Source organism: Tympanuchus pallidicinctus, unplaced genomic scaffold (assembly GCF_026119805.1).
Source record: "Tympanuchus pallidicinctus isolate F22 unplaced genomic scaffold, pur_lepc_1.0 scaffold3, whole genome shotgun sequence".
NCBI classification, from domain to species: Eukaryota; Metazoa; Chordata; class Aves; order Galliformes; family Phasianidae; genus Tympanuchus; species Tympanuchus pallidicinctus.
In genome coordinates, this window is record NW_026294747.1 from 27,774,903 (window position 1) to 27,789,912 (window position 15,010).

The 15,010-nt window shown below is 40.5% G+C and overlaps 1 protein-coding gene across 10 annotated transcripts in view; it reads right to left on the reverse strand.

Annotated features, from left to right (window-relative positions):
• The window catches only part of RAD51B (RAD51 paralog B), a 344,366-nt gene that overhangs the window by 111,468 nt on the left and 217,888 nt on the right, over positions 1 to 15,010 (reverse strand). For 8 of the 10 annotated variants that reach the window (XM_052695829.1, XM_052695822.1, XM_052695821.1 and 5 more), the window contains one exon: positions 13,965 to 14,043. In XM_052695829.1, the coding sequence (XP_052551789.1) occupies positions 13,965 to 14,043 (79 nt within the window). Of the gene's footprint in view, positions 1 to 5,895; positions 6,446 to 13,964; positions 14,044 to 15,010 lie in introns of those variants that run through there. The other 2 variants (XM_052695824.1, XM_052695825.1) reach the window with 2 other exon arrangements.

A 15,010-nucleotide genomic window follows, 5' to 3' on the forward strand; every position in this document is an offset into this window, starting at 1 on the left:
ATTTCTAAGATTAGCTACTAGAAAATAAAAAGAAATCTCTAAACACATGTGCTCAATTTGAGTATACTTGCTGTGGTTTGACAGAGATGTGCTAAATGTAATCTTGGATTTTTTCTTCAAAGAACTGACACATATTAAGACGCTAGTAATGTAAAATACAAGTTTGAGCAGTGTCTTTCCCCACACTGCTACATCTCGGGGGAAGCACAGCATTTTACTGTGCTTTCACATCTACTATGCTAAGTAAAAATCAATCTGTTTCTACAAAGTTACTTTGGTGGGTGGTCTCAGTTCGTTTTATTTCTTAATTTTATTTTCCAGGACATTTAAAGTTTTCTTTCCATTTTCTTTGCTGAACTTCATCGTTTTACAGAGCCACAGTACCAATAAAATAATATTGAGTATTTCATTTCTTCTTGCATCCAGCGTGGTTTTACACGAGCTGATCACCTCCAGATCCAGATTTGCCATACAAGAAATACATCTGATTTGAGGTTGGCCCTAACTCTCACGCCTTCATTAGTTTTGTATGTGACTTTGACCCCTCAGAATATTCCTTACACTTTGCATTCTCTTGTCATATGCTTCCACTCTATTTAACATGTCCTAAAATGCTTACATTAAACAGAACACAATGATTTTCTCTAACTAGCATTCTTGCTCTGCCTAATCTTCATCTGACTACAGTAATGTTGGTAGAGCCTTCACAGGACTTAGGTTCTGTGAAGTTTTCTATTATAAAAGTTTGCAAGCAGTCTTCCAAAACTCATGTCTTACAGGCTGGAAGAAGTCAAGCCCTTAGCTGAGCTAACCAGTAGAACAGTTATGAATGTGCAGTTAGGTTGTGGATTTATGGAAACAGACTGTCATAAACCTATAAATGTGGAATACTGTACAGCATTTGCATCAGGGCAGCCTCTGAATGAACAGGTCAATCCATGGGCGCATCTTAAATGCAAAGACAACAAATATTTCTGAGCTTCCTTAATTCTGGTTGCAGAAATTTAATAGCATCATTTGCAAGGAAGAAAGCCTTTATATTACAATCAAAATGCAAAATTTTTCAAACACCTTAACAACAGAACATTGCCTCTAGTGGGATGAAAATCTACTTCTCCAATGTCCCTTGATACTTAAAGAGGTGGAACACAGACCAGACAAGCTGAAGTAAGAGTACACACAGGCATAGCTGATGACTCAATCATTGTCTGAATCATCTGAAGTTCTGAAACAATGGCTGTGAGCACGGTAAACTTCCTCATTAATCTGAGAGTGCGTCCGCCTCATGACTTGAAGGAGGGGGAGAGTGAAGGCAGGGATTCTGTCACTTCAGCAGTCAACTCTGTGGGTGGAGCAGCAGCAAAGTACAGTAAGCCTGTCTCGCTTCATCTCCAGCAGATACATTCCTGATGCTTCAGCAACAAGTCTGAACGTCACATTGAGGACATCCAATGCCTGCCACACTCAGTAAGGGAATTGCATCCCTTACTGTTCTGATGCTGAGCACCACAGAGGAAGAACATAACAGTAGGAGAAACAGCAAAGCAGAGGAACCAGGTTTGAAACCTCTGACTCAACATGATGTAAATAAAATACTAGGACTGCCATACCTGATTTGGGGCTATCATGGAAGGGAAACATTCTTTAAGTAAAGAGAGTGTCTGCCCTTCACCTCCCAAACTATTAATTCTTCCTGTCCAATACTGCAGAAAGGTTATGCTGCAGTGCCCTGTGCTTCCTCACATTTAAAGTTAGGGTAGCCAAGGGCAACAAAGACTCCTTCCTCTCTAGCCTGATAACAGAGTTCTTCCTTCCTTTTGTTCACATGAAGAACAAACACTGAGCTGAACAATAACAGTGGACATTTAATATAATGCTCTGCTGGGCACACCGCCCTGGTTAGCATTATCTTACCACTTGGTTTTGTTTTGAAGGAAACTCTGAATAGTCCTTTCAATTGCTGGTATTTCAAGATCAACATTACCTTCACTTCCTGTATTTTAAAGCCTTCTTATTTTACTAACAATATGTGGTACTATAAAAATACGTTACAGAACCAGTGAACTGCGAAAAATGCCAATCTAGGGTGCAAGCAGTAACAAAAAAAATCATTTAAAATAGCTTTCTCTGAACCAGTCAAGCTATTGATTCTGAGCACTAAGAAAAAAAAATAATACAAACAAAGTAATAAAGAAAAGCAAAACAACTTAATCCTTAGCAACTATTCAAGCAAGGGCTTAAGAAGACCACAGTTTAGACTTGGAATATACTGATCACAATTCCTGAAATGACCATTAGCAGTAGACCTTTTTCCTACCACATCCATTACTTTATGAACAAAAAAGTCTTCAGGACATTAGCAAAATCCATATACTTTGATCTGTAACAGACAGCTGTCAAACCCTATTTACCACAGGTTTATCATTTGCACACTCCTGCAAATTTTATTCTTCTTGGACAAGTAATCATTCTGGACAAATGACTAAATTATCAATTACTCTTCATACTAAAGGAAGGATTGATGAACAAATTTAATAACAACTTTGCAGTCCTCTCTGGACAATCAATTCAGGCAAAGTCAAGATTTCAGCTCCAGCTCCTGAACTACTCAGACTGATTTCTCACTAATCTACTCCAGTCAAGACAAAAGGAAAAGAAAGTCTTGGTTCACCATCACTCTTCTTTTGCCTAATTTAGGAGGAGGGAAGAGAATTCCAGGCAATCAGCTGCCAGTTTCCAGCCCTCTGGCCTTCTCCTGCCACAGTACATGGCACTGCTTACAAAAGTTAACCTTGGTTAACTCCTCTGAACACAGCAATACCTACAACTGCCACCTAGCTCTCAGCAGCTAGACTAATACACGTATTCAGTTTCTGCTTGCTGCTTCCCAAGCTGTACCTGAAGCGTACGTTTGCTTGTATTAGAGATGAGTAGCTGTTTCTCTAATAACAGTTGTAGAAACCTGGACAGAAGGTATTACAACTTATTTACAGACAGATAAACTGAAGCATACAGTTATTAGGCTATTTACATGGATCACGCAGGAATACACACACAAAAAAATGGGTTCCCTCTCACCTTCGCTCAGTCTGTGAAACTGCTCCAAATCCCTGCCCCAAGCCAAAGCACATACAGGTATCAACTGACACATAATAACCATGAAGACAATGGCAATGAAATAAACTATTTCTTGGACATATGCCTTCATTCAGACCCAGTTTTTGCTCTGCAAAATGTGCCAGCTTTAGGGAGGCAGACAGCTTCACCCTCAGCAAGGTCTCAGCCTACAGAGATCAGTTTGTAGGAGACAGAGGCTGAAAGAGCAAGAGGCAAGCTGGCCTCAATTAATGCTAGGGTGTCAGCTGCAGCCCTCAGGTGGGTCAGCTCATTTACCGCTTTGCAGACCGCATTTGTATACTGAGTTTCCTGTGCCCTTGAGTGCTGCAGTAATGAGCAGTGTCCTTGCTGAGCTCTGGCAGCTGGGCCCAGCTGGAGTGCTGCCCTTCTCCCCACACACTCAGGCTTGACAGCAGAGTTCAGTTTGTTTCACAGAGCAGAGATCTGGCCTTGCTCTGTTTTGTGGCCGCTGCTTAGGAATCTCTCCCACGGCACAAAAAATCTTCAAAGTAAAAATCCAGCATTGCCTCAGGTGGCTGCTAGAGCTCTCTGTGCTTATGATGGGCAGGAGGCTACAGGTCAGCATGGGAACCGACCATTCCCCAGTACTGTTTACTGCCTGTTGTGGAGAAAATTGCAGAGCACGCTTATTTCACAGGGAAATGAAAGCATTACGGACGAACACAAGTTAGCTCTGTTAAAACTTAGACCGCACAGTGCAGAAGTAGACGGCCCACGGGCAGAGAAAGAGCAATCCACCTTTGGGCTCTGGTGTACACAGCACAAGGTCTTGCCTCTGTATCACGTACAAAGGTGGCTGGGGATCACCTTACAGTGCTAAGAGTTACAGTTCAACTACTCCAATTTGGTGGTTTTGGCTTTTGCTGTCACATTAGAATATGCTGGCTCGATTTTCAAAGGTAACAAAGCACCTACAGCTCCCACGGACTTTACTGACAGCTGCACCTCTAAAAATCAATTTGAGATCAATTTGCATAGTAAGATGAACTCGAGGAAAATAGAAGGCCTATTGTGTGGATACGAATAGTTTAAACATTGCTGATGGGTGGTATATGAGTCCCTTCCCTTTCCAAATGAATTTCACTTCATGTTTTGTTTGGTTTTCCTGTTGATGCATCCTGCACCCTCCAGTGCTAAGCTGGTGGGATCCCACATACTTTTCCTGGCATATGGAGTTTAAAATAAGAGATCTCAGCAATCGGATATCCTCAGCATTTCCAGCTATTGAACACAATCATGAGTACTGTGATCCAATTGCAGAGCAGAAAAGAAAAGATATATAGGAATATTCTCCCTGTGCTGGTACAGGGCAGACAAAAGAAAATGAAACAAACAGGATGTGGCCACTCTTGGGTGAACCCCACCAAATGATCAGGGCAGACAGGATACAGTCTACAAACAAGCAACTACAATATATGTGGCTAGCTGACCCATAGTTTGCTCCAGGTAATTCACTCTTAGCAAAAATACAGAATGAAGAAGTCCAAGGAGGGGTATTTTTAATTGAAAATTGACTTAGTTGTAGTATGCAGTTTCAACCTGACATGCCTCAGGACTGAAATCCTTCATCAAATGCATGCACCCTAAGGGAAGAACGCAATGTTTTCTGTAGGCCACTAAGCAAAAGAACTAAGAACATCTCCAAGAGTGCAGTGTTTGGACTCAGGACACCGGACTTCTAGGACAGAAGCCTATTCTAAGCTTACTCACTCAGCTGTGCATATCCTGCAGCTGCGCTTTTCAGAATGGCTTACGGCACTCTGAGAAGTCACTCTATCACAGACAGCCCGAGAGAGCTCTTACAGTTATGGCACATATTTTAGAAATGTCACTTCCCACATTTTCTCCGCTGCTTCTGGGAGAAGCACATCACCTTCACAGGGCTTTGGACTAATATAAGACGTTGCTTCTGTAATGGAAAACTAGGAAGTCAAAATAAAGTCAGATCCAGTGTTGAGTAGAGCAAAATCTTTTCAGTGTGTTGATTGCCTCATGTTGATTTGAGACATTCCTTACCAGTCCCAGACACATCTCTTGATAAACTGTTAATTCTAATATAACCTTGCCACATTGCCTCTTCACTCACGCAGCCATGTGTGCTCTGACTTGCCTTGGCTACACTTCAGGCAGACCCTGGAGGGTTATTCAGGTGGCAAACAAAGGAGGGCCAGGGCTGATACCACACTCTAACAAATCATTCTCTCCTATCTTTTGTAGCCCTTGGTTAACTCAATAAAGTCCTGAAATTTAATCACTCAACTTTTTCAAGGATCTTCATAGAACTGAATGACAAAGGGCCAGATTTTAGTTTCACAACACAAACAGTGAGGAGAAATGCTGAAACAATCACTAGCACCATATAACTAATATTACACTCAGACCTATTGTAAACTGAATTAATCACTCAATAAATTCTGTAGGTAAATATTTTATAGCTTGTCACTGTATTGTCTATTGCAAGTCTTCGTTAGTAATGTTCAGCCTATTTTAACAGGGTATGTACGTAGTGTAATATTTTTTTAGCTTTTTACTAGGTATCCAGAATGCTCCATGGCCCACGCTTGATTACGATATGGAAATTTGCCTTTCCCTAACAGCAACACTTGGATAGTTACAAAATCTCAGCTAGTACATTACCTTTTATCTTTATTATTTATGAATACTGAAAGGTAGAGAAAAGCGGTACAAACACATGGTTGATAAATATTTAAAAGTTCAAACAAATATAACAGAAAACACTTTACACAACCACTCAGTGTTATTAATTTTAGGGAAGACTGTAATGAGAGAAACCTTTTGAAGTAAAAACCTGTTTGTTGGGAGGGTGTATCATATATGTCTGTCTGCATTAAAGTGCCATATATTTCATCTCATCAAGAGAGACTGAAGCCTACGTGATAAAATAATTTAAGTTTTGTGGTTAATCCAGTTTTGAAGGCAGGGCAAGTCTACACATCAGACGCTGAGATAACTGAGGTTGTTCCTGCTGAACTAATCCTAGAAACACAGAGAAAGTTTCAAAGACAAACAGTGCTGGGGCCAAAGCAGCAGGAACCTTGTTTGCAAGGCTATCCCTGTGCTAATAAGCCTACCCTCAGGCAAAGCTTTCCCATTTCTGTGAAGCGCTATTCAAATGTGCCTGTCCACACAGCGCTGCACTGTGAGGATGTACAGGTTTAGACCGGAGCTAACCGCTGGATCTCTGCATCGCTCTCCCCTCCTCAGTGCAAGGAATGACAGCTTCCAGCAGTTCCCTTTGGCAATCAAACTGCACGTTCAGATTCTAACGCTCAGAATGCATCAGGTCCTGCAGCAAAAGAAGTGTTGTAGGCACTACAAAGGATAAATCATTTAGACGTAGCCCTCTCTCGTTAACTATCATTTTACAAGATTGAATGAAGGTAGAGGTGGCTTCAACAAGCATGTCAGTGGCAATGCAAAAATGCCAGAACAGACAAACTTTGACAACAGTAAAAGAAATCCAGTTGTGCCTGTGTGAGAAACGGATCAGTCAGTTAACACTTAGCTGCCTCTTACCTCCCTAAGCTGCACACAAAAACATATGACTTTATTCTGGCTGAAAAACATGTTTTCAGACAGACATTTTCTTGGCCTCCTACTCATGAATGTGTTTGCTTAAGAACATTAAGTACACTGTAAGTACATTTGTCCTTATTATACAAATCCGTAGCTTGAAAGATGTAACATCATCTATGTCAAAAGCAGGCAATCAATAGTAGAGTCTTGGACTTCTACGAGAAAACTTAGTTCCCAGAACAATATAACGTCACAAATCACCAGATACTACCTCTGATCAACATGCACATTCACTCCTTATGTTAAAGGCCTTTTGGAGAAGAGGCCATTTGCTTTAGCACTGTGCTGAAAACACAGGGGAGCTACCCACTTTGATCAGGAATTCATTACTGTGAGACCAGTAAGGAAATGATTTCTCTGAAGTGAGAGCGTTTTGTCCCAGGAAGCCCGCAGTAAGGGCCAGTCTTGAACAGAGGCTGCATCTTTGCAAATGAGACTCATACTGTTTTTTTTTAAACAACATTGGATTAAAATAAATTAGTTGCCATTGACACAAATGAGAACAGATTCGACACATTGCTTTTTTCATATTACGTTTAGCAAAACAAGAAAAATAAAATGCTGTTACTTTGTTTGTCAATTAGGTGTACGTTTGGCTTTTGCTGCAAGAGAGCTGTACTGTTATTTCCAGCACCTTTATACACATATTCAGAAATAAGGAGATACTTCAATACTTTATGATAAACTGAACTTATTCAGTGTAACATCCTTCTGTAAGTTACAGTCATTGCAAAAAGTGTGGCCAGAAACTTAACTACCTTTTGCCTATCTACTGTGCAGATAGAAAGACCACCTTCACAGAGAAGAACACTTAAACTTACTAAAATGTCAGAGTTTATTTTGTTTGTCAGATCTGAACCCAAGATACCTCTAGTCTTCCTTCACAATTGAAAAAAAAAAATTCCTCCCTCTCTCTTCATTACCATTTTTCATTGTTTTTATCTCCATGCTTTGTTCCTTTGGATTCCTTCTTGTAACAGACGTGGAGCTGGGCTACTCCAGTGAGGCTTTGCCATTGCAGCTGCAGAGCAGCAGAGCAACTCCTACAAAGCCACCTAGCGAAGAGATGCTCATGCAAGTGACCAGCATTCTTGGGTCAGGTTTAGTGATCCGCTCTCCAGAATGCAGAGAACTGGACTTTTTTTAATGTCAGTTGCATCAATGTGGTGATTACTGGCATAGGAATGATGGGGGTCCTATTCTTTCCACATTCCTTACTGTCAGGACAGACCTAGCCTACAAACCGACCATGCTTTGTTGCTCCCATTATTATAAAACTGTTACAAGTAGCATGAGCCTTTCAGTGCCCTGTGGGGAATTCAGCAAAAACTGTTCCACCCCACAGAGATCCTAACAATGATCAGTTCATCTTTATCCCTCCAATAGGGCCGGAAATTACCAGTGGCACTGCAAATCTGTTACCATCTCAACAGCAAAGCACAACTTCATTCCCATTAATCTGTCTTCTATCCATTCACACATCAAGTAAAACCCTGCTTCATTTTACAGATTATATCCATGTTGCTCCAGACAAAGGTCACTTTATAGTTACAGTTCTTCAATTGAATGAAAGCTTTTGATGCAGTAAATCATTGTCTCTCACTGTTCAGACTCGCACAATACAATACAAATAATGCTGCCCTTTCTTTCAGAATTCTTTTTCTACCTCACTACTCATTACCAAAACATTTCTTTACAAAATAAAATGGGGCACTTTTCACTTGCTTCAGCTACGTACATTAGTTATAGCACTTTGGAGACTGTTTGCCATGCAGCACTAAAAACCCAGACCGTGCTATTTTGAGACCAAAATGAGCTTCTTCCATTATATTAGTGACAAACGAAGCAATGTAACGTAACAGGGTTTGCCAAAATTTAGCTTTTTCTAGAATTCTTGCTCTTTAGTTCTGTAAAACTGAAAACCTAAGAAACTCTCCTCAGAGTGCCACGTTTCAACTTAAGAGAAGTCATTTTCCTTGATAAGGCATCACAGGCAATGCGAGTGTGATTGTGCACACAAATATGAGTGCAGTGGAAGAGAGGGCAGGAAGGAGAAACAGTGAATTAATCAACCAACTAATAATCCAGTCCTGCTGACACAGAAATGAAACTCTTCACTTTGGCAGTACAAAGTCTTCTTCCTTTCTTGAGGTAGTGAGGTGGGCCACTCAGCATGAGACACTGAAGTTTTGAGGTTAAATTTGCAGATAGTTTACAACTTTCTTTCAAATGGAAGAACAAATATGTAGGAGGATAAATCCTGAGGTCATGTACACTTATGAAAAAACTGCAACAATTTAAGGGCTCCTTTATTTAGCACCAAAGGCCATAATGAGAACAGAAGCCAAAAGCTGAAGGCAGACAAATTCTAATCTAAAGTACAGAACAAGTATTTAGCAACAAGATAGCTAAAACTCAGCTCTCAGGAACAAAGTAGGAACATTTCTTGAATCTCCAAATAAAAATGAATACAATTCTAGAAGAAATGTTTCACTGTAACATAACTTATCAGATTGCTGAAGGAAATGTGTGAATTACGTAGGTCAGTTTGGATGACCTGATTGCATCCTTCTTTAAAAACCCTATAAACTGAAAATAAATCATTACTCTAAAGCAAGTTACAGCTCACTAATATTATTAGCCTTATGTTTCCAATGCTTCTGAGTTCATTCTGTGAAGAGCAATGTTAATCACTTGGTAAAATCATGCAGTGAAAAGTCCCAACAAGCTCTCCAGTTGGCAAGCAGCCACCACGCTTCCCGTCACCTTTTGCCACACCATCTTCTTGGTAACAGAGAGTATTTACAGGGGTGAGATGGAATGAGACATTTCAGACAGCTGAGTTGCCAGTTGCTAATAGATAGGGTCTGTTGTTAGCTTGTATTTATTTCCCAAAATCAGAAGATCATCCACAGAACACAGCTTAAAATCGGCTATTCAGAATTTCTCCTCTCTGGACACGCATGCATGTTTGCAAGTCACATCTTGTAGTCCAGCTGACCCAGCCCAATAGGCGCTATATTCAGCTTCTCTGAAGCTACAGCTGGGCAACATCAGCCCCAAATCTGCTCTGCCTGACACACCAGTAACAGAAGTACCAGCTAATCATTTCCAATCCAAAATAAAATTTATGTCGCTGTCAGTGATAAAAATTATCCTGTGACTTGCAGCCCTAAACAAGTAGATCTGAAGCCTTTTCTTTGTCAATTCTTTTCTGAACAGAATCACGTCATTCACTTTAACTGATTTAGGAATGCAACAGCTTAAACAGAATACACATGCAGACAGTAAAATTTCCACTATTTTGCAGTGTTTAAATTTCAGGCTTCTGCCTCTCTAAGAAAAGCAGCTTTATAAAACTGAGACTGGATTTTCCAATCGTAATTCAGGTCCATTACAGAGTCATACTGTGCAGCGTGGCAGCACATGACATCACATTACAGTGTAAAGACAACTGAGGGTATTTTTGGGTTTGCACTCCACCTCCTCCACAGCACAGGCCATACTGAAGCCATGAAAGGAAGAGAGTGAAAGCTGATTTTCCTTGCTAAATCTCTCACTAGCCACTCTTGTTTTCCAATAATCAAATTTCATTTATCTGCACTGAAAGCAGAAATAAAAGGAGTGAACAGTTAGACTACTTTCACCCCTAAACACATTAAGCTTGTAAAAACAAAAAAGTTATCTGTGGCACTTTTGGGCAGCCTGGAGATTTCCTCTGACAATACAAGGGGAGCAGGTCTTCCTTCTCTAGGTCTCCTCTGAACGCTTCTGTGCTCACACTGGGCCATGAGATGCAAAGACACAAGGGAAACAGAGCAGCGATTTACACTGACAAAGAGGATTTTGATACACTTCTCCAAATGGGGCAGCATTACCATCTTAATAGCCTTTTGCTCTCAGCCCTCTTCCTGAGGAGGCTGGAGATTTTTGCGAATGGAGAACAGTTCCGCTTCCCATTTCAACTGCAACAATAGCAGAAGGGCTCCTTAAACTGCATCAAATAGCAGTCTGTGAAATCCCTAACTAGCCGCACTGCCTCTCCTGCCGTTTTATTATCCTCCAGCCCAAAGAACAAAAGGGAGGGAGCTCCTCCTCGTTTTTAGCCTATTCCACACATTCTAATCCCTCAGAGGTGGTAATGGAAATTGCTTGTGCAACTGTTAAATCGCACTTTCACTTTGTCTTTCATTCCCTATTCACCCTCACTAATCAAGGAGCTTCAAGCCACATTTTCCGATATCAATTTTGTTTATGGCCTGTTGGTTAATGGTCCTGGGATGGGACCCCCTGAGTAAGAAGAAAGAATTCTGAGCATTTCAGACAGCTGCTGCTTCTCACCGGTTCCCACACCCATCCACTTGTTCTCAGACACCCTGAATATGCTCACCTCCTGACACCAACTGAATTCAACAACAAAAATTGAAAGGGAAGGCTGCCTCTGCAATCAGGCTGTGGGACAGATTCTGCTTGTTCACAGTGTACAGCATCCTACAGGCTGCAGCACTGGAACAACTACCTTGCCAAAAAAAACCATGCCCAGTTGCTTTGGGGACATCTTACTTGAATCCAGTTTCTCTTTGGAAAGCAGCAAGAGCTCCATAGAATCATAAAATGGTTTGGGTTGGAAGGGACGTTGGAGATCATTTAGATCCATCCACCCCCACCCACCCCCACCCTGCCATGGGCAAGGGCACCTCGCTCCAGACCAGGTTGCTTTCAGCCCCATCCACCCTGGCCTCGAATACCTCCAGGGAGGAAGCACCCACAACTTCACTGGGCAACCTGTTCCAGTGTCTCACCATCCTCAGTGAAGAATTTCTTCCTCGGACCTAGTCTAAATCTGCCCTTTTCCAGCTTACAGCCATTATGACCTTGCTTACTATCCATCTCAGAAAAAAAGTAACTGAAATTGAAACAATGTTGTAGACAGTGACTAAGAATAAGCTTACACAAAGAATGCCTAATGGGAATACAATTGATCACTTAGAGAAATCCACAATGATTTCAGAAAAACAAAGAAGGTTATTTGATATGTGCTCCAGAAACAGGGAGAAGAGCAATTGTTGTACTCCTAATACAGCGCTTTCAAGGATCCTTCTACCAAAAAAGCCTTGCTCCATCATCATTACACGTTGTCAGGCAGGTTTGTTCTCTAAAAGTAGCATTCAGTCCTCAGAAAGCTGTACACTTGGCTCACAGAAGCAAAGTGAAACAAAGATCCTCTCTGAGTAAGTGATTGCCATTTCTGAAATCAGAAATGTTTCTTTCCTGAAGTTTCCCACTATTGCCTGAAGAACGAGCAGGAAATAGTATTATTTCATAATGACCAGAAACATGTTTGCAACCCAGAAGATATTTGAGTCCAAAAGTAGCATGTCTTATACTCTATTCTGAATCAAAGTACGTCCAGAGCAAGTTCTGCAAGCCATTACAGTTTAAACTGATAAAGATTGTATCTAGATATTGCAGCCTGTTCATAATTACCGGTCAAAATAAAGCACATCAAATTGCAAGAATGCCATCTAAGAATATACTGTATGTAATATCTAAAAATCTAGAAAACAACCAGAGCACCCTCACATTATCACTGTGTAGATGCATCAAGTTTTGCTCCTTTTATTTTTTTTCTTAAATTATTTGTCACCAGATATCTAAGCTTATCTAGTCATCAATAAATGTAATCATGCTACTGGTCTGGTATAGCCAGTTTCTAAGAGGAAAATGGGCTATTTTATAAGAAGACTGCTCACACAAACTACAGGTTTCTAGTGCTTTAAAGGATCAGTGATTCTCAATCACTGGAACCTGAGAAACAGCAAAACAATTTTTTTTTTTTTTTTTTCTTAACACCATGACTGCATATGAGAGTGTATCCTCCAAACAAAAATTGACAGGTACTGATTACTTTTATCTGATCTGCTTAACTGATGCAGCAATCAGGAGCCAGACTGCACATCAACAGCGAGCAACTCAACAAAGCTTGTCTATGAACATCTGTCAAAACGTAGGTACACTGAAGAAACATTTATTGGGAGAAAAGTAGTGAAGGACTGCGTTTCTCTTATTCAACATAGTTTTAAAATACATATTTTTGCCACAAAGAACTCTAGCTCTCTGTCATCATGGTATCAGTATCCAGCTTTTTAGTACAATACTCACACTCTGGAGCAGCCATGTCCAACCCAGCCCAGCACAACCCATTCCACAGCTGTTCCCTGCCTCACACCACTGTGGCAGCAGCTTCGCCCTGCCGAATGTCTCAGCCCAGCCCTAGGCACACACCCATTGCTCACAACCACCAAACACTGCTGTACAATTGGCACCACTTCGTCTGAAACCAGGACTCAGGAAGTGCAGCACTAACTCAAGTTACAGCAAATAATTTTTAAGCATTTTGATATATGGGCAAAACACAGGCCCGTGAAGAGCGAAAAATGCAGCTGTGCTTTCTGTTTTGATAAAGGTTTCAAGATTTCTGAAAAAATGGTCATTTTTTAAATATATTTGCAGTTAACATAAATACATTAGCTACAAATTTTCAAATGGAATATAGAGTTGCAATCAGATATTCAACTAAAAAATTTTTATCAGGTCTCTTTACTAGACCTTTATATGACCTCTCGTACCACAGAAAAATATCTGTGGCATCACAGTCACGCATTATCAGGTCATCGCTTTTTGGCAGTATGTACATTTGTAAACAAATATTTTCAAGGATCAAGTACAGAAAGATTAAAATTTCATTAAAAATTTCTGACAAGCACCTTGAGAATTCACTAAGAATTGCAACCACTACCATTGAACCTGACACTGATGCATTAGTTTATCAAAAACAAGGCCAAATATCCAACTAGTTACATGTTTCTGCTACTCAACCTTTTTACATTTTAACTAAAAATATATTTTTTTAAAAGTTCTGTAGCTTATACACATTAACTATATTATATATTTTATATTCAGCCCACAACAATTCCTCTTCACTCAATGTGATCCAGGCAAGCCAAACGGATGGACACCCATGTCCATTTAGGACCATACGGCATCCACATTAAATATGCAACAACTAATTTGATACAATCCAAGACAAGACAGTGAAAGAAGCAGAAGACTGCCCTTCTCAACCAGACTGTTAAAACACACCATTTCAACAATAGTCACTTTTATTTCCCTCCAGCCTACTTAAAATACTAATAGTAAAAGCAAAATAGTCAGCATTCTCATCTTACCTTGAAGAACCAAGCCTGATTTCTCAATGGTGTAGAAAAATGTGGAAAATGGAGCAACAGGGGATTTTGCAACCAGGATCTGCAAAACAAACAAACAATCTGTAAGTACACGTCTCTATCACATACTGATCAGGGCTCAAATCTGTAGGACAATCTCACTAGATTAACTTCCAGAAGAGAAGAGCAGACCACAGAAGTAACAAAGGTACTATGATTTAAGCTGTCACTTCTAAGTACTTGAGATGTTCTCCTAGGAACGTTGAGATTATGCTGCAATTTTAAAAGGATTCACAGGTAATAAAAAAAACTACCATCTTACAAACAGAACATTTTGCTTGTCTTACTGTCATTCTGTTAAGCCTAATCACTCCTGCTGGTTCAGGCAAGAGACAATTTTGAGCAAAGCACTAACTGCCAGTATACAGTGTAATTTTAATTGCCATTAACACTCCTACAGCTGTGCATCCTTGGCTCCTCCAAGAATTCTACCATGTTTCTGCTGCCACAGAAGCAGTGTAATCCACCTGCAGGTCATCATATCAGGGAAGGTAACATAGCATTGCAGTGATCTGGACAAGCTCTTTTGAAAAAGGGACAGTGGCTAAGAAGAATTTTATTCAAGAATCTTGTCCTTGCTGTCTCAAAATATGACCTGAAATTCCCTGAGGCTCTATAGTGCAATTAGATTTAGCTTGGTATTCAGGTATGCTGGCCAGGTTAGAAATTTGCCAAACTTCCTCACTCCACTGCAAGGAACCATCCACTACTGAGGACGAACTGCAGCAAAGCTCTGGACAGACAGAAAAGGATATGTTAGCAAGGCTCAGATGTGGAATCCACGGTGCTGTCAAATCACCCAAACATGCCTGGTTTTATTGTTTGTTTGATTTTTGCTGATAGTTAAGGACTGCTCCATCTGAGCTTGCCAGAAAATAACCCCCACTCTGTCATCTATATGACAGAGTTAATAACGTCTGGCTAGAGCACAGTCAACACAAACACCAGTCTAATGATCCCCACGTCACCCGGGAACTGAAGACCTGCTC